Source organism: Archocentrus centrarchus, chromosome 5 (genome assembly GCF_007364275.1).
Source record: "Archocentrus centrarchus isolate MPI-CPG fArcCen1 chromosome 5, fArcCen1, whole genome shotgun sequence".
Classification (NCBI taxonomy): domain Eukaryota; kingdom Metazoa; phylum Chordata; class Actinopteri; order Cichliformes; family Cichlidae; genus Archocentrus; species Archocentrus centrarchus.
In genome coordinates, this window is record NC_044350.1 from 17910079 (window position 1) to 17929973 (window position 19895).

The window sequence follows — 19895 nt, forward strand, 5'->3', positions numbered from 1 at the left end:
TAGTTTTTATCAACTCAGAGTAATTGCTAAGGTAAAACCTTATCTTCCGCAACAGGACCTGGAAAAAGTTATTCATGCTTTTATCACTTCTCCCCCTGGATTACTGTAATTCCCTGTACTTTGGCATAGATTTTTCAACTATGTGCCACCTACAGGTAGTCCAGAATGCAGCAGCGCATCTTTTAACTGGTATAAAAAAAAAGCATGATTACCCAGGTCATGCCATTCCTTCCCTGGCTCCCTGTCCATTTAAGAATCGATTTTAAGATTTTATTGCTTACTTTTAAAGCCTTAAACTGGCACCTTTGTATCTGAGCTGTTCACAGTCACACACCTGTAAGAGCTTTGAGGTCCTCTAACCAGCTGCTCTTAAAGAGGCCTAAAACTACATTGAAACAGAGAGAGATGATCGAGCTTCTGCAGCAGCAGCACGAAAACTATGGAATAATCTACCTCTCCATATACGCACAGCTCAGATGATACATACATTTAAGTCTTTACTAAAAACACATTTCTTTTCCTTGGCATTTGGCTACAGTGCTACCTCCCTTAAGACAATGGCTTTTTATGGCATTTTTTAATTTATTTTAGCTTATTTATTGTCTTTTAACGTTGTGTTTGTGCAGATTTTCTGATTTAAGTGGAGTTCTTGGGGTTATATACTTTAATGTGCAGCACTCTGGTCAACGTTGTTGTTTTAAATGTGCTATATAAATAAACTTGACTTGACTGCAATTAAAGACTCAATAGTGCAAAAAATATGGGGCAACCTGGTAGGGCAAAAAATAGCTTTATATGAATATATATATATATATATTGCATAAACTCAAAAATACACATTTCACTTCACATTATCTCTGTAAGACCATGTGCAAATTAAATCTTAGGTTGATCTGAATGTCCTTTTTTCCTTTCTGTAAACAAAAAAACAAAAAAAACCCACAAAACAAAATACTGCAGAGGCAAAAAGTTATCGCATACATATAGTGCATAAACTCAAAATGCATATTTCACCTAAACATTATGTGCAAATGTGAACAAATCAACTTGTCAGAGGTATTTATCCCTTTATGTTCAAAAACAAACAAAACTGAACCAGACAACAAAATACTGCATAGTAAAGCCAAAAAGGGTGGGGCCTATTAAGAAGTGTCTTTCAGTTCCTTGAGTTTGTCAGTTAGCTGTTTTTCCAAATCCTCCAGACTTTTTTCCTTTTTGTTTGCAGCTCTTCGAAGTCCATTGGATTTTGAGATGAAGTACAGTTTTCCTTCCGACTCAGCTTTTTCTGCATTCCGATCAGCAGACTTTAGGAGAGCCCTCATATCCTCCTCCATTCTCTTCTTTTTGGCTTTCATCTCTGTTATCTCATCCTTTCCTCTTCTGTGCTTTTTGTTCATCATGCTTTAGACGTTTTTGTTCATCAAGATAGATGTGATACTTCTGCCTGGCAGCAGCTGCAGACAGGAGTAGCTCCTTTGTGTACACTATGTTGAGCAAACCTCCAATATGGTTCACATGGTCAATAATGATCCGCTGAGCAATCAGTGAATGCTCCTTAAGGTTCTCAACCATCACCTCCTTGTTAACAGAAAAACCTCTTTCAACAGAGGCTTGACCATGTGAGAGGACTAAGACGAGTTTTAATACCCTCCATAGGTGGTGAAAGTCTGGTTTGTTGGATAAATGTCCATGGTAAAATTCATCCAACCTTTCGCTTTGTGGGTTGAAGTTCCTGAAAGAATCTGATGCCGAAATCATGCTGTTGTCATGAAAGTGACCAAACTCCCTCAGAATTTCATCACAGCACATTTCTTCAATACGGCCAGCTTCCACAAGGAGTCGTAGAATAGTGGTGAGTTTTCGGGTACTTACATCTTTGCTCTCGAGGAGCACCCTTGGATCCAAAACTGACAGGCTTCTCACAAGAGGATACTTAAGTGGTGCCTTTTCAAAGAGCTTGGCGACCATTTTCAGCAAAAACAGCTTGCAGTTCTGCCTGAATTCCAGCCTTGGCTTCTCAGCTTCTGATTTCTTCTTCATGTGCTCCTCTAGAGCTCGTTCTGTGACAAATCCAACTCTTAGTTTGGTGACATCCATGTGGTTGACTGGATCAGCATAGTCAACTTGAAGAAGCTTTATAGGGGTAGTTGCATTCTTCATGACACTGGGCTTGATGAACTTCTCCATTAAACTTCTCATCGTATTTGTGAGATCACTGCACATAAATGGCAGCATGGGTTTGTCAGTCTGGTATAACTTTAAAAATGGCGTGATTTCCCTAGCCACCATGAGAAAGAAGTTGAGCTTTGCTGGGAAGAGTTCATCTTGCAAAATCATTTGAGCAGTTTTGAAAGACTTTGTAATTGGCTCTGTTACAGTTTTAGTTTTGGCAGCACTGATGTACATTTGCAGAGAGGGCAAGATCTGAAGGGCACGCTCAGCCACTTCTATATTTTCCAGCCATCGATGATTACAGAAATCAAGTGGAAAGGATGTGGAACCAGTCACTTTCGTATAGTCTTCCCTACGAGCTGGAACATCCTTGAATAGCCATTTAAGGCTGGACAGAGCATTTCCCAGATCCCAGTCTGTGGATGCACACCCTGCTCTGAAGGCATTGTGTAGTATATGCAAACCACAACTTCCAATATTTAACATTTTTTTGCCTGTTTGTTGTTCAATGTTCTGCTGGGCCAGTGAGAAGGTCTTCCAATTCACATTTGGGCCATCCATCGACAGCTGAATCAAGTTCTGGAAGCCTATATCAGAACACACTTTTTCAATCTTCTCATACATATGTTCTGCAGTGTGGTGGCCCATGAAAAATGATGTCAGGTACCGTGAGTTTACTTGGTTATCACTCCAGAATCTCATGTGCATGTCAAGCTGACATTTCTTAATTTCCCTATTCAGACTTTCATCAAAAAGAAGTACATATTCAGACTCTTTCTTGGCATTAGCTTTCATTAAGGAAGAGAAATGAGGAGCAATCCCAAACGTGGTGAGATACGCTACTTTTCGCTCCCCTCCAGTAAACTGCTTTGCTATGTCACTGTCAGAGAACATGGTTCTGAAAACGTCCCCTACATTCTCACATGATTTGTATGAATAGTGGCTGGTTACAACTTTTGCTGCCCAGCAAATTTCTGCTTTTAGTGTTGAATTCGAGGTAACAAATGATGTTATGGTGCTTGTGGTCCTGGTGGTAGTCTGATGTGGATTAGTGGACTCTGTGGGTGGTAGAGGGGCAACTCCTGCTGCTACTCCGCTGGCTGCTTCCACAGCACTGTCACTCTCCACTCTGTTGGGTGTTGATGTGGACGTAGCTGTGCTGTTTGAGGTGTTGTTTGTCCACTGGAAAAAATCCCCCACTGTAGGACCTGGATTCATAAGTCTTCTCATCAAATATTGATGCTTCTTTCCTATAGAGCACCAAAAATAGGAGGGAAATGTTAGGTTCATTCTCAATACAACTATCAGTAAGATGCTTAACTATGTTGCTGTCTGTATTATTGTTGAAGTCCTAAATAATCACCTTTAAAGTGTTGAATCTCTTTCTACTAATAACATGATGTACAGGCATGGCATGGAGAGTAGCACTAATTGGGAGAGACTTTGACCAAATTACATACTTACATTATATACATTACATACAACTCACTTCAACACAGAAGAATGACAATTCACAAGCAACCTTATATTTATTTATTTCATCTATCTGTAATATTATTTACAATTATAATGTACTGTCCACCTCCCTTATGAGCATGTGGCCTTAATTTATTCTTCTTATGAGAAAATGGATATACTTTTGTGTACTGGAGTGGAGGGCAGTGCATACATTGCACATTGTATTGCAACAATCCCTGGCTCGTGGCTGACTGAGTCGCACAGGCCTCAATGTGAACTTGAAGCCATTTCTGTTTTTTAAGTTGTTTGATATGTAGATGCTCACCACAAACAGGTTTTGAGAAAATGTCGAGAAACTTGAGCATCAGTAGCTCCTAAAGTGAACATTCTTTGTGTCCAGTTGGATCAGCCCTCCTTATTACCATTACTTTCTCCTAATAACACACTGAAGTGAAAACAAGAAGAAAATTGCCTTTAAGTATTATCTAGCCTTTATTAGATAAAGACATTATGTTTTCTGTCAGCACTGTGCTGCTCAGCTTAAGTCAAACATTAGATGAACAAGAAGCTTGGGAGTAGCTAGCAGAAATAGGCCTGTACTCAACCACTGAATACACAGGAGTTTAAAACCTCCTTAGCACAAAGATTGCCCCTAGTATTCCTTATCACAACCCATTTACAGTAGCAAAACCCCAGGTGTTGCCTAAGGAACCAAGTTAATACTTGAAAAAAAATCTTCAGATTTCAAAATGCATTAAAATATAAAGTAATACTAGTATTCTTCTTTTTGGTCTGTAACAACTTAAATATAACACCGCTACTTCGCAGATTTTCACCTATCGTGGGGGTCTCTGGAACCGTGATAAGCGAGGGATCACTGTAACTAACGTTACTGTTACTGTTAAGTAATGTCGGCTAAGCTCACTAAGTAGCCCATAAATTACCATGTCACAAGTAACATGCTATACTAGCGGTGTCACAGTGCATCACACACAACGAATTCGCTAGCTAGCGGGCATAAACAAATCAGCATTACTGTGTAACGTGTACATACTCGAAAATTCTACTAGGACTTACCTTTCATGTGACTCGACAGTGCAGACTCCCCCATTGTGAAAAGTTGCAAATTCTTTTTGCAAATTTTGCAGGAGGCTACTCGTGGATGTGGTCCTTCTGTTAGCCATAATTTGTATTTGTCAATTTCCAGCCAAGACTCATTAAAACGGCAACCTCCCGGCATGTTTGCGCACTCAACTCCCCCGTCTTCGGGGGGGCGGGGTCACAAACAGACTGACAGGTCATGCGCAGATGTGCAAGCCAGGCTGAGGCGGAGAAATTTTCAGTTTACACTTTCCGACTCATTTTTATTTATCCATCTCGTAAGAGACCTATTCAGTAACAGAGTTATTTGTTGTAAAAGAAATAAAGTTACATTTCCAAGCACTTTCAAGCACGATATCCAAAATTCAAGCACTTTTCAAACCTTGAAAGGACAACATTAAAATTCAAGCATTTTCAAGGATTTCCAGCACCCGTACGAACCCTGTGACAGAGAACAGAACCAAAGGCAGCCAACATCCAAAGAAGAGCTTTGAATGTCCTTCGAGAAGCCTGGCGAACTATTCCTGAAGACTACTTAAAGAAATGACAAGAAAGCTGCCTAAGAGAGTTCAGGCTGTGCTGAAGAATAAAGTTGGTCACACAAAATATTGACTTTCAACCTGTTTAGAATGATACAGATGTTATTTTTGCCTCATAAACTGTGTTTCCATGTATGATCGCACATGTTTCAATAAGTTGCTGCATTTAATTTCCCATTTTCCTGGAAAAATTTAAAGAAATGAGGGGTTGTTCAAGACTTTTGCACAGTTCTTCCCATGTGTGCTGTTCATGCAAGTCATATTTTCTGGTCTTCCTTTTGCTACAAAAGACAGCATCCAAACATTATGACTACTCAGTTATTGGCCAGAGTGTGTCAATTTTACTTTTTCCCTTGGTAAAGTAAACATATAGAATCAACAGGACTCAGACTTTTTTTTTTTTTTAAATGATCAAACTTTATTGTAACTAAATGTGTTATTATTCACAAATAATTAATTGTGTAGATTTAAACTAAAATATATCCTACAGCAATATTACTCAGCTCTACTGCTGTATGCAGGACAATTAGAAAGAAGACTTGCTGCTGGAATATCTTTGAAAGCACTGAATTCTTTTTTTTTAAATTGACTTTGAAAGTGGCTCTGTGTGAGTCCTGCATGTAATGTGTCAGCACATGAAAGCATCTGGAGGGAAAACAAACAAAAAAAAAACTTACTGTAATTTGAATGCATGTCTTCAATCTCTTTTGCAGACGGATTCTTTGAGAAAACCATGACCTGGAAGAGGATTAATTAGACACACATACATTTATATTAACCATCAATGAAAAAAAACAACAACAAAAAAAAACCCCCAGCAATGTTGCAATATTTGTAAAGAAGCTGAACTAATCTGGCCTTTTTCAAGCCAGGATTTGTTTAGCAAAGTTCTGCTTTCCTTCTACAAATGACTCATTCTCATTGACTGATTGGCAAAAAAATTTTCATATTCATTATTTCTAATAAACGAATATCTTCTTACTTTTTTTGGCACACGTTCTCATTAAGCACTTAATACTTACTGGCTTGGGCTTCCCCTGCAATTGATTTCTGATCTTCTCACTGGCCTCTACCTCTTTGGCAATTTCTTCAGCTGTTGATAGATGAAAGAGGAATCTTTATTTGGTGTGAGATGGCAAATGTTGCCTGTTACATGAAATATGCCATCAATCACATACAAGGTTTGACCCATGAGGTGGCAGTGCAAAACGGAGGTACTCCAGAGAAGAAAAACAACTTGTAAGGGTAAGTGTCAGCAAAACCATTTTTTCTTCATGTTTCATGGGAAAAATGTAAAAGATTTGTACTATCACAAATTTCAGTTTGAATACAAAAAAGTCTGTTACACATCCTTCCTGTTTACTGAAGTGAATGCAGAGTGATACACTGGTTGAATCTGATTTTGCTGGTTGAGTGTTAATTTCTGGCTCCAAAAATCAACATTCAGTAAATGTCTGGGAATTGAGGAAACTCAGTGCTGGACTTTTGGGAGAGGAATGGCATCCCATTCTTGTCTGACAGGATTCTAGCTGCTCAGCAGTCCTGGATCTTCTTTGCTAAAACATTTAATATGTTTTCCATGTTCTTTTGTGAATAAAATATGAGTTTTACGAAATTTACAAATCATTCCATTTTGTTTTTATTCACATTTTACACAGCACCCCAAATGTTCTGGGGATTGTAGTTCTGAATACGTACGTGTCCTTTTTTTTTGGCTTGAGCACCTGCCAATATGTCCACGCATGGCAACGTCTGGTATAATGAAGAGCATAGGCACAGGCTAGCACACTCCCTCCTCTCATTTGCTATACAGCTAATAGGGCAACAAGTGCACCACTGAGAGCAATTATATGATTGTTTTCCTGTTTTGTAAACAACATTGCACCACTTTCAAGTGCAGCTATTTGAATAAATGCAAACACTTCTCGTTTCAGGGGACACTGGACAACATCCTATACAATCCACTTCTTTTGTTGTGCGATGAAAGTCATGGTGTGTTGACATATCTAGACTGTGATATCAATATCTGTATTGTTTGCTTGCTCCCCCCCCCCCCCCCCCCCCCCCAATTTTATTTTAATAAAGACAAACCAAATCCTCTCACCTGATTTTGGGTTTAGAGAGTCACACTGGGCATTGTATAAGTAGACAAAACCTTGGTGCCTTTTGATCAGCTGGTCCCGAGAACCCTGCACTGACAGATGGCATTCTCTCAGCCTCCTCTTGAGCTCCTGCACCGAAAGTAGGTTGTACACCAACTTTGGCATTGGACGCCTCTTCTGGCCAAGAGAGCTGAAACAAATAAAACGACTGTTTATTTTCAGTAATCAGCAGATGTGACATTTTATTGCTTGGAATGCATTTCTGTGCTAAGCTGCAATAAAAATCTACAACACTACTAAATGTTCTTGAACATAAGCAGCATTTTTATATTGTATACTGATAATAAAAAAAAAACTGTACTATATCACCATTTGATTAGTTCCAATGTTTTAATACGAGATTCAATATTTACTCAAATTAGGTATGAAATGAATATCTTTCCGCACTAAACAAAAGGCTAATACTTTGCAATATAGCATTTTTATAAGCATAATAAGCAATACGCAGAATTTGGTCTGGCCTTCACATAATTCCCAATTACACAAAATCACAATCTGACTTACAAGAAGCACACAGAAAAATATGCTTTAAATGACTTGACTGAACAAACTGACAGACTCATTGTGTGCAACATCCTCAACCTCCAGGTGACCACTTTTGATCACAAAACAATTGCACAGGTCACTTGGTGGGTGGTAACCTGTCTCCAATCAATCACGGTCCCACTCAGACTGACCACAATCACTCTCAGACTGGCAAAGGTTTGCAAATGACTTGTCTAATTTCAATATGCAGATTTCCAGCATTTTCCAATCAATCAGCAGTCTGCACTGATGAGTGCAATTCGTCTGTGACGTGTTTCCTAGCAACAGGGGACAGGACTTGCCTGGTTGCCAGTTGGTTGTATTCTGGATATATTCAAGAGAGCAATGTTGCCGAGCACCTGTGTCATTCTGCAGTTAAATCGCCAACCTGCAGCAACTACTTCACTATCTGTGGAGGAATTTCTAATTTTCTGTTTCAGATCAACAAGGTACTGTCTGGAAATTTCTGTTTGATGTGAATTTGTGTGAACGTAGATGGCAACAGAGTTGCGATTTTTAACAAACAGATTGCATGCAATTTCCAACTTGACCCCCATTCAATCGCAAACTCTGAGTGATGTCTTGTTGCCGTTTTGACTCACCAGGGTTGCTTTGAAGACAGCAACTGACTGCGAGTGGTCGCTGACCTGGTCCCCAACATCAAAGCAATCATTTCAAAGGCAACAAGATCACAAGTTAATTGCACACGGTTGCAATAATTTTGATTGTGCCACAGTCTCCAACCACTGTTTTCCCTAATGTGAGGCCTTAGTTATTCCCAAATTGCTCCTCTGAAGAAATATTGCTTGGTGTGAGGCAAACCTCAATCACAGCAACATTAACAGGACATTTGAGAAGCTTTACAGAGATGCACAAAGATGGAAAAGGCTACAAAATATTCATAGCACCTGTGACATCAAACCACAACACGGCAGATTTTTATAAGAGCTCAAGAAATTCATGACTGTTGCTACTCTCCCTAAGAATAGGTATGAGCCCAACGGTGACAGTGAAACACCAGAAATCTCCAGAAGTCTAAACAAGCTGTGAAAATCTTTGTTCATGTTTCTATTGTAAGAAAAAAAATGAACAACAATGGTCTTCAAGGAAGAAATCACAAAAGAAACCAATGTTTTAAAAGAAAAAACAATACAAGAAAAGAAGAAAAGCAAAGCAAAAAAACATATCTTATGTTCCATATCAACCTTAAATCATTGGTGGGAATATTATAGTTTAAGGCTACTTGGCTACCTCGGGTTCTGGATGCCTGCAACCTTTGAATGAAAAGGAAATTCAAAATTGTACCAAATTTGTACCAGTGCAGGAGGCACTGCCCTAAAGTTTCAAGGATGTTCAGTAATGGCACAAAACAGCAACCACTGGCACATATATAAAATCAATAACAGACTGGTTAAATAAAAAAAAGAAAAGAGGGAAAGAAAAAAATTCATGTTTAGGAGTCCTGACTATAACCCAGTTGCGATGCTGTGGCGTGACCTGAAGTGGGCTGTTTAATCCAGACATCCCATAAATACAGATGAGCTGAAACCTTTTTGTAGGAGATGGTGTGTGATACTACAGGAATCATTTAATGGAGGTATTTGCATGTGAAGGAGGCACTATGAGGCACTAAATTCGAGTTCACTCAATTTTTCTTGCCTGGACCGTGAGTAATTACAATATGGACATGAACTGTTCATGAGTATTATGTATTTAAGTCAGACTGTCTGTAATCAACTTACACGAACACCAGACCACATTACATAAATAAGCGTTTTTTTTTCACAAACTTTTTTTGTAATTGTATCACATTTAGAAAAACAAAACTGTTTACTTTAGTTTTATTTATTTATGCATTTTTGTTAGGATCCTTGCACAAAAAAACTTTGATCTCATAAGAGAAAAAGAGATTTAGCTACAAGCTAATTTCCATCTGCGGTCCGTGGGGAGATACACACAAGATTAAACAAATATGCCGTGTAAACATAACTCCACATGGTACCTGTTCACTTGAAGCACAAGGGGCATTTTCAGTTTAAAAATAAATCTCAAGTTCACCAAAAAAAAGCTCAGTGTTAGGCTACACATGATCTACTGTGCAATGGTCATGGCAGTTAAAATACTGTAACTTTATATGTTATGTTTTAAAAGGAATTACACAGTGACAAACAGCTAGTCTTATTCATTCAGGGAAAAGTCTTTGAAAAGACAGATCCAGTGTTACCAAGAGAGGGTTGCTGGTGAGCTTGGAGATAATGGCAGCAGTTTTGCTTTTTCCTCTATATCTAGAGAATGACAGTATTACCACTTCTGATGGCAGTTTATTGTGTTTGCTATCTTGGATATCCAGGATCTCTCATATCTTAGGATATCACATCATTCGCCTTCATCTGTGTAGGTTCTCAGTCATCCAGGTCATGGTAGTCTCTGGAGCTTTTGCTTCAAGCTCCAGAGATCTTTCACCTTCAGAAATGACTGATCTTGCGTGACCTCTCTTTGCTACAATTTCCTCAACTTGAAGAGACCCCCCCCAAACACACACACACACACACAAAACTGCTAAAACCTTATCATATTTCTACTCATATTTATAAAGACACAGACTTTGCTTCTTCCCCAGAGATAGCATTAAAAAACACATTAACAGCTCAGAAGTCCCCCTTTCTTATCATTTTAAGTGTGAGTAATCTATTAATCATCTTTTATTTCTAACTCTCAAAAGAGCATTAAAGTTTGACGAGACATAGGTAGAGTCTTCATTTAAGTGATCAATTAAGCGGGTACTTTACCTCCTCAAGCTTTCCTTCTTGTCTCCTCTGGTAAGACACGTGTCCAGATGTGTGTTGATAAAATGCTGGGAAACACTTACAGAACACACAGGGCACTCCACTGCAAAAAAACAAACACAAAAACAAGATACACAAGATGATGTTAATAACGGTAGATGCTATGAGGCTATATTCCACTGTTGTGCAGTTCAGTGCACCTAGGTGCAGTTAATATGGCATAGCACAATTACAAGACTTCATTCATAATTCAAATTAGACACATGAAGAACTGAACTGAAACAAGACACACCGACTGTACAGCTCCTTTAGCCATCACCACTCAAAACTCAAATTACTTTGACACACAAATATAAGTGGGTTACTACACCATGCAACGTAAGGATCACCAACAGTTTGAAAAACAGAAATATAAACAATGTGGACTGACTAAACCCTGTCTGTGGTGACAATTTTTAAAACAAATATTAAATACTTTGTTTATATGAATATCTGTGTATGCAGACAGCAAGAGATTTGTGATTTTCACCGATCTATCACAGTTACTCGCCGTATTATCACAAATGTATTGCATGTAATTGCAAATTTAACCAATCAATCAATCATATCTGACCAATCAAACTGATAGCACATTGATATTTAACAGACTTGCCAACTTGATGCACCAAATTCGCTTTGAAACTGGCAACTGTGAGTAGTCCCCTCCCCATCTTTCAGCGTTCTTGGGTCACAATAATTGTGGTCATGCTGCGATCTGGAACAACCGTTTCCCTACTGTGACCGTAGCATACCCTACAGTTAAAATGGACGCACCTTTAATAATGGGTTTTATGTCTTTTAATGGTGTCAAGGAGTGCGCCATCCCATTTCCAGTGCTAATACTGGGAGAGGTGTCCTCAAGTCTGAATGACGTCAAACCCTGGGGAGATGCATCCTCCACATCTATGGGTTCTTCTTTCACAACCACTGAAAGCTCAGCATTTCCTGAATGGAGGTCAGTGCCATTGTGGATTCCTGCAGTTTGTCTTTTCCCCTCCTGAACCCACTCAGAGATAGAACCATTGTGCTGGATTTCTTTGCTGGGAGGTGTTTTAGGCTTCTTTTGGAAAAACTGACTCAACATGGAGTTGTTACACTTCTGGCCCCTCTCCTTTGGAGTTTTGCATTTAACGGCTGATGAAGGGGTCTTTGGAGATATTGGAGGAGAGTCAAAATTTGCTTTTAACAACTGTTGCCTGGAAAAAGGAAAAAAAAGAAACAGAGCATATATGAATGACAAAATACAAAACATGTAAACAGCCATGCCCCCTGTAAATCCCCCTTTTCTGATAGAGGAAGCTACACATTCTTCTCTCACAAAGCAACAAATTAACCACCTGCAAAAAAAAAAAAAAAATGAACACCATCACGTTCAGTCCATGAAAAAGTTTGAAAAAAGAAAATAGTAAGTGTGAATAAATGCTGCTGACAGTAAAGCCAGTCCTCTGACGCTAAACTTCACCTGCTTAATCATCTTGCTCCTTTTCTACTGAGCCAGAAAAAGGAGACACTTTGGCTGCAGCCTTAGAAATGTGGGAAGCAAACAAATTGCAGCTGGGCCGTTACTTGACAATAAAATGGAACCAACGAGGTGTGCGACGTTCTGCTTTCCATATTTAAGAACTTATTTGTGCTTTCTGTCTACATTAGTGCAGGTTCATGCGCATGCATGCACAGATGCTAACAGATGTTCCCTCCAACAAAGACCTCAAAGAAATGAGCTCTTCTAATAACATTCATCAGTAACACTGCATGTAGATAGGCTGGACAAAAATGAACAAAAGACAGAGAGACAGATGGGTAGACACAGACAGAGACAGAGAGAGTGAAATAAGGTAAATTGCTACTCCACTGTTACTCAACAGAACCTAGACAGTTCTAATGTTCTATCACCTTATGTTACAGCCATCAGTCATAACTGTTTCTTCCTCATTTAAAAGTGTTATTCACTTTAGAATGTCAAATTAGTCCAAATACTATGTCACCAAGTAGATTACTTCTTTTTGCCATAGAGAAGACACCAGCCATATGATCAAATCATACGATTTACAGAACAAGATCTAACTGCATATTTAGTACACTTTGCATTTAAATTCACTACACTATAAATTAAAAAAAAAAACATGTACAGCAAATACTCAAAATTTGCACTCGATTTAGTAGAAAAAACACTAATAGAAACAGCTTATTCCCGTGGCCCTGAGGTAATGAAGATGGATGGATGGTGAGTAATGTTCATTTTTGTTCTCTTAATAGAAACCAGCAAGCCAGCTTCTTTTCTGATTAATCTATTATTTGGGAGGGTTTTTTGTTGTTTTTTTTTTAAATCAGGGTGAATACTGAGAGACATGGGACATGTGGGGAGAAAGAGTAGGGCAATAAACCCACAGACCTGGTGCTAATGGTATTTTCTCCCCATGTGTGATGCCTTTAAACCACCTGGCTATCAAGTTAATGCCCAAAGCTCTTTTCATGAATATTAATACTGAGCCTCACAATTAACGTATCTAAGCTTACCAGCACGGGGACGGTCATCAGGACAGGTACCCTCTGCACTCATCGTTTCATATCACAGACACTGACGGCATTACAATAAAACCACTGTTGTCTATTAGTAAGGGTTTATGATTATAAAATATTCTCTATTTGAGGAAACTTAGCCTAAAAATCAGACATGGTTTGTGGTAGGTAGAATTTACACATTGTTATTACACAAATTTAAATGTTGTATTTAAGACTGTCCAAAATAATTTTCAGTGTACTAACATCAGTCAGTTAATTAGTCCAATATCATACTGCTGTATGTGAATTAATCTCTTCTCAGTAGTTTGAACAATAAGTAGGTATGAATTTATACTAAAGGTGACAAAGACACTACCAGTGTTTTCACCTTCTCTAGTACATTCTGCAAATTATTTTAGCATTTTTAATTTTTTTCTGTCTGAATGATGTCATTTATGATGAATTTTACTGATAGACCATGAGCTACGGTTCTTCCGGTCACCTATTTCCTTACCAGCTAGCTCTCTGACCAGACTGCTATTGTGATGGTCCTCAACACCCCTCATCTACTTTGCTGGAGAGGATCTTGTCCCATGCTTGAAGACACTAACACCATAGTATTGGACTGCAGCTGGTGATGGCAGTTCTATTGTTTGGAGAGCTGCTATAAGCTGGTAGGGCACTTAAACAAGAACCTGGAGCAGGTGTTAACTAACTCTTGTGCAGGCTGCAGAGCAAAAAAGGACTACTGTCAGCAGCTGCAGTATAAGCTGGTAGAGTTGGAGATCAAGGCTGAGCGGTAGCTGACTGTTCTTTTTTTTTGGTCATAAATTACTTTACCATTAAAATATCAGCAACAGTTTATTTAAGAAAGCTGTGCACATAACATACAGTGCTGTGAAAAAGTATTTGCCCCCTTTCTTATTTCTTTTCCTTTTTTTTTTTTTTGCATATTTGTCACACTTTTTTTCCCCCTTAATGAATTAAATAAAAACTGCATTTTGTTTGTTTGATGATCTGAAATGTGTATGTGTGACAAAAAGAAACGGGGCAAATACTTTTTCACAGCATTGTAAAACTAAAAATTCAAGTTAAAAACTTCCACACATTTGGTGGAAAAGGATGAATTTAGTTTGCATGAGGGAACGAATAGAAAAGCTAAGGCATTTTGTTTACAATCCGACTGATCTGTGAGATCAATACCACCTACTTAAAGTCCCAACACTTACTGAATTTAAATAGCTGCATCATTGATTTCCTTTACATTGTGAGGGCTAACGTTTTATAATTAGAATTGGGTTTTAAAGGGCAGGTATAGCTACTACAGCACTTTTTCAAGCTGGATGTTAGAGCCTTACACCGTAGCTATAGAACAGGAGATCAGAAGAATTCCACACAAAGCCTTTGCAACGCATTTTATAAAGTCGCCGTCGCTGTGGATATAACGGATCTGACTGGACTTAAAGAAAGACAAATGGATTCTGCACAAGCTACAATAGGAGGGCTCTACAGCAGAAAAATCTGGGTGATAAAACACTATCGGCACATTGTGACGTGAAATAGTATAACTTCTGAGCAGATGATATCTTGCACCCAGAATGGAAAAGGCTTTTGGTTTTAAAACTACAGAAACTGTTCACCACTTTCAAATACTTATGAGTAGTGTTTTAGAGTACTTTCACTTTGAAAGAAGCTGCAATGCAACACAATGCACAACGCACCTTTGCCAAACAACACCCTTTGTACTTAACAATTTCATGTGATGGTACAGCCTCATAAATGGGCTCTCAACAATGAATCCAAACTAAACCTATAAAATCTAATTTAAACAGTATTGAAGTAGGAATGAGAAATGTATATCTAGATGATTTATCTTGCTGTATCAAATATAAAGGCATAACATATACTGCAGGTGCTCGGGGTATGAAAATGCAGGCTAATTCTAACAGAAGACTGCAAAGTTCCAGAAGTCAATGTGTTACATTTATAATAGAAAAGGGCATGGTATGATTGTATGATTAAGCATCTTTTATTAGCAATTTATCTCTTATTGTCATGTGCAAATAAACAAATGAGACAAAAGGCAGCGAGGTAACTGGCTACTGCAGCATTCTAAATATGCAGCACTGAGATAACAGCTAATGGTTTGCTCGAGGAAAAACGGCCTCTGGTTTAATGGCAGTAAATTAGGGCCATCAGAAGAGAGCTACTCCAATCACTGATTTCACAGGGATAAATCTGAATGAAGGAAGTTATCCCCAAACACATGCTGAACCAGAGAATGCATCAACTACATAGGCAGATGTATCCCTAAATGCTCAGCATTGCTACCATTTCAAAGCAAATAGAAGAATCCCATTGAAACAAGTCTATTTTTACACAAAAACATTTTTGACAGAGTGGAAATCAAGAAATCCAATTTATCAGATGCTCAGTGCTAGACAACAGGAAATTAAAAAGAGAAGGAAAGGGCTGCTGCCTAACCCACTCATTCGTAACAGTGATGATCAGAAGGGCTACAGTTTGAAGGGAGACCTTTCAGAGGGTTGATAACAGAGATGTGATTGATGGAAGGGACAAACATTATGGTAGACTGACTGATAACAACATTCAGACGTTCTATTGGCATCAGCCCAGACACTGAAGTAACAATCCTAATGACTATAGGCGCAGTTTTTTTCATTTATATTTGAGGGACAATGCCCACTAAAGAACAGAAACAGCCACAATCGGGCTTGCAGGCTTTTTTTTCCCAACTAACTTTAAATAGTAGTTGCTACAAGATGCCCTAAAACATGGATCTGTTAATAGATGATTATCTGTAGAAGTAGACATCCTTCGAGAGATGAATGCTGTACTACCTTTGTATTATTATTTGTTTAGAAAAGAATGACACCATGGCGTCGCTCTCAGCGAACAAGAGTTTATGACCCTCAACTCAACGGCAGAGCAGGAGGATAGAATCAGGGACCAATAATGTTTTCTCAAAATTCTGACTTTAGGAGGTTCAGGAGGTTTAACCTGGGACAGACCTGTTTTTTTTTTTTTTAAGCTTTTAACAGAAAAAATGGAAACCCAAGCAAAAGAGAAAAGCATTTCACAGATGTAGTTATTTTACTGCTATGAATGTGACGGGTGTGACAGATGGCAAACTTGAATCTTTTTCCCTACAGTGAGGAGGTAAGGTTGCATTTTTATGTTCTGGGGACAATTTGGTGCCATAGTCTCTGTCCATTTGTCCCTGCAAGAAAACTGCAAGGTTTCTTTCTAAAGTACAAAACATTGCTAAACTTTACGCTACCCTTTCCCTTATTTTGCTACTCATCTGAACATAAATTCACCAGCCCCTTTGTTAAGTATGCCTTCAAGTGCTTGCAAATATATCCTCAGCCAATCACGTGGTAGCAACTCAATGTATTTAGGCATGTCGACATGGTCAAGATGACCTGCTGAAGTTCAAACTGATCATCAGAATAGGGAAGAAAGGTGACTGAAGGTGACTTTAAGCGTGCCATGGCTGTTGGTGCCAAATGAGCTGGTCTGAGTATTTCAGAAACTGATGATCTACTGGGATTTTCCCACACAGACATCTCTAGGGTTTACAGAGCATGGTCCAAAAAAGAAAAAAAAAGAAAAAAATATCCAGTGAGCGGTAGTTCTCTGGACAAATGTCCCTTGTTGATGTCAGAAGTCAGAGGAGAATGGCCAGACTGCTTTCAGGTGATAGAAAGGCAACAATAACTCAAATAACCACTCATTACTAAAATTGGAAAAACGTTGCCTGGTCTGATGAGTCTCAATTTGTGCTGTGACATTTGGATGGCAGAGTCAGAATTTGGAGTAAACAACATGAAAGCATGGCTCCAACCTGTCTTGTACCAACAGATCAGGCTGGTGGTGGTGGGATGTGTGGGGGATATTTTCTTGGCACATTTTGTGCAGCTTGGCACCAAATAAGCACCATCACAGCCTACCTGAGCATTGTTGCTGACCACATCCATCCCTTTATGACATAAAGGACCAAAATCTCTGAGGAATGTTTCTAGCACTTTGTTGAATCTGTGCCATTAAGGGGGTCCAACCTGCTACTAGCAAAGTGTACCTAATGAAGTAGTCAAGAAGTGGATTTTTTTTTATTGTTCATCTTTCTTGTATAAATATGCAGTCCAAGTCATTTTACTGGTGCTTTGATTTTTATTTTTGGGTTTATCAAATTGTGTAGCTGTCACACTGCACACAATGCTGCGATTACAGCAGATATACATTTTTGGTACCTAATATGAGAGTTAGAAGTAAATTAGAAACTGTAACTACTTGAATATAAAATTATAAAACATCCAGATATTTACTTAATCTTTACCTGTTGCAAGCATTTATCTCCACAGCTATGAACAAAAGAAAAAAAATCTTATTATTATACACTTTTTTTGAACAAGATTTGTGTTAGCAGGGTATCTCGTGATTTATAGCGTGAAGGAATAATTAATTTGGAGTTTGGAGTGACCTATTGTACTTAGATATTGGACAGTAACTCGCGTGCATTATAAACAACTGTTCCATAGCACAAATACAGACCAACAGTTATCAGCCTGTGACTGCAAGCATGTGGCTGCTGTCAGCAATAACAGAACAATCTGTTTTACAATCTATATTAAGGGAAAGGTTTTCACTTTTTTAAATTGTGTCACTAGAGCAGAAGATTTGAGGACAACATCCAACCTAAATTAAAACCTTAAAAATTCTTTCAGTCCAGCTCTGGACTGCCCCTCATCTCTATATCCTGGTGTAATGAAAACATATCAGCCCTAGAGCTACACAACACACAGGTAAGTACAATAGAAGGAGAACTCTGAATGACCTCAGCTGATGAAAACAAAATCCCCAATCTGATGTACAGAAAATCTGTAAATAAGAAGTAGATTACTGGGAGGCAATTAGACTGTTTTTTTCAATACTATATTGAAGGAAAAACTGAAATAGCTTTCCTATTTGTAATCTTGCCAATAACAATGGGATCTACTGAAATCACCACAGCAATCATTTCTTTGCCCTTCAGGTCTTAGAACCATGAAATACAAATTGGAGTGCTGTTTACAGCACCTGTGTTCATTGTAAAGAGGTCTGCACGGATTTTGGAGGAAATCTCATCTGCAATTTTTATTACTCCTTTAGTCGACCTCTACAGGATGAAGAATTAAAAGGAAACCAGTCTAGATGGCTGAAGCAAAACACACCTCACCACAGTAAGTAAGTAAAGTTTATTTATAAAGCAAGAATTTTAAAGCGAATCCTAAAATCTGGGAGCCAATGTAAAGCGGGATTGTGAGCTTGCTTACTAGAATGTGTAAGGAGTCTAGCTGTGGCATTTTGTATAGCTTAGAGGCGTTACAGAGATGATTTATCTAAGAACACATTGTACTCATTTTCTGATAGCTGCTTTCAGCATGATAATGCACCATGTCACAAAACTCAAATCATCTCAAACTGGTTTCTTGAACCTGACAATGAGTTCACTGTATCCCAGCTGCCACAGGGCGAGAGGTGGGGTACAGTCTTTACAGGTCGCCAGCCTGTCACAGGGCTAACACAGAGAGACAGACAACCATTCATACTCACATTCATACCTATGGCCAATTTAGAATCACCAGTTAACCTAACCCCACTAACAATACAATACACTGGTGGCCAAATTATGGCAAAATTATATTTGCCATAATTTTTTTAATCATTCTTCCTAATATTGTTTTTAAAAACAGCCAGCAGTGATGCAGTGTGCTCTAATAAATAAATGCATAAAAGGATCTATTTCAGACATAAGACAGTCTGAAATAGACACTTATTTGTCCTGAGCTGTGCGTTACCTTGCAGATTGAAAGTTTGTGACCAAGTCATCCAACAAACGGTTGTTTCTCAGATCTGCTTCCGTCATTTGCTAAAAGAACAAGAAGTGACATATAAAGAAATCTGGCTCTAGGGTCTAATATTTAGCAATGTTACAGTTTTATAGTAGTAAGTTCATAAGTCAGTGTTTATTGATATTGATTCATATCTATAAACACTGGTTTATTGGGGTGAGATAACTGGAAATTGCATATTAACTTCTTGTCATGTCACCTCTCTTTGACCTTAATAATAATGCAATTCCAGTCTGGTGCTATAATTATGCATTCAAAAGGTTCATACTTACTGTATTGCAAACTGGACACTGCAGCTTGTAAGAAAGAAATTTTCTGATGCACAGAGAACAAACTGCAAAATAAAATGCAAACAAAAAACTGTGTTACACTCAATTAATTACCCAAAAGGTGAACTGCTTCCTTTTTTCATCAAAGTCAGGTGGTACCCATTCAATTAAAAAAAAGGGGAATTTTACAGATTTTACAGACAGATTGTCCCCCTGTCCAATATCAGTAAAGTTAGTTTATGTCAGTCCAATTTCACTCTAGGCTATTTGATGTGTGTTAACATTTTTTAATTTAGCAAACAAATTTTGTGTGCGACAGTGAGAGAGAGAGAGTGCTAGGAGATGCGCAAAAAACACATGATGTGTGTAAATCTAGAGTACAATAAGATTTCACCCACTTTAAATACGGTAGTTAAAAAAAAAAAGA

The 19895-nt window shown here is 38.3% G+C and overlaps 2 protein-coding genes across 2 annotated transcripts in view; both read right to left on the minus strand.

The window, feature by feature from the left end:
* Positions 1–19895, minus strand: part of rad18 (RAD18 E3 ubiquitin protein ligase) — a 40205-nt gene that overhangs the window by 17761 nt on the left and 2549 nt on the right. Inside the window, exons 3-9 of the mRNA XM_030729986.1 lie at positions 19472–19533; positions 19146–19216; positions 11557–11978; positions 10747–10846; positions 7375–7562; positions 6293–6363; positions 5948–6008 (exon numbers count right to left, since the gene is read on the minus strand). Of these exons, the coding sequence (XP_030585846.1) occupies positions 5948–6008; positions 6293–6363; positions 7375–7562; positions 10747–10846; positions 11557–11978; positions 19146–19216; positions 19472–19533 (975 nt within the window). The remainder of the gene's footprint in view (positions 1–5947; positions 6009–6292; positions 6364–7374; positions 7563–10746; positions 10847–11556; positions 11979–19145; positions 19217–19471; positions 19534–19895) is intronic.
* On the minus strand, positions 835–4834 carry LOC115780670 (uncharacterized). The gene is made up of 2 exons (XM_030729985.1): positions 4708–4834; positions 835–3422 (listed from the first exon to the last, which is right to left on the minus strand). Exons 1-2 carry the CDS (start codon positions 4739–4741, stop codon positions 1366–1368), a joined length of 2091 nt encoding a protein of 696 aa, XP_030585845.1. The 5' UTR covers positions 4742–4834; the 3' UTR covers positions 835–1365.

Coding starts and splice junctions, on each gene's coding strand:
- LOC115780670 (XM_030729985.1), bottom strand. CDS start 4,741: ATGGGGGAGTCTGCACTGTCGAGTCACATGAAAG. Junction 3,423..4,707: donor ACTGTCGAGTCACATGAAAG/GTAAGTCCTAGT, acceptor GGTGCTCTATAG/GAAAGAAGCATCAATATTTG.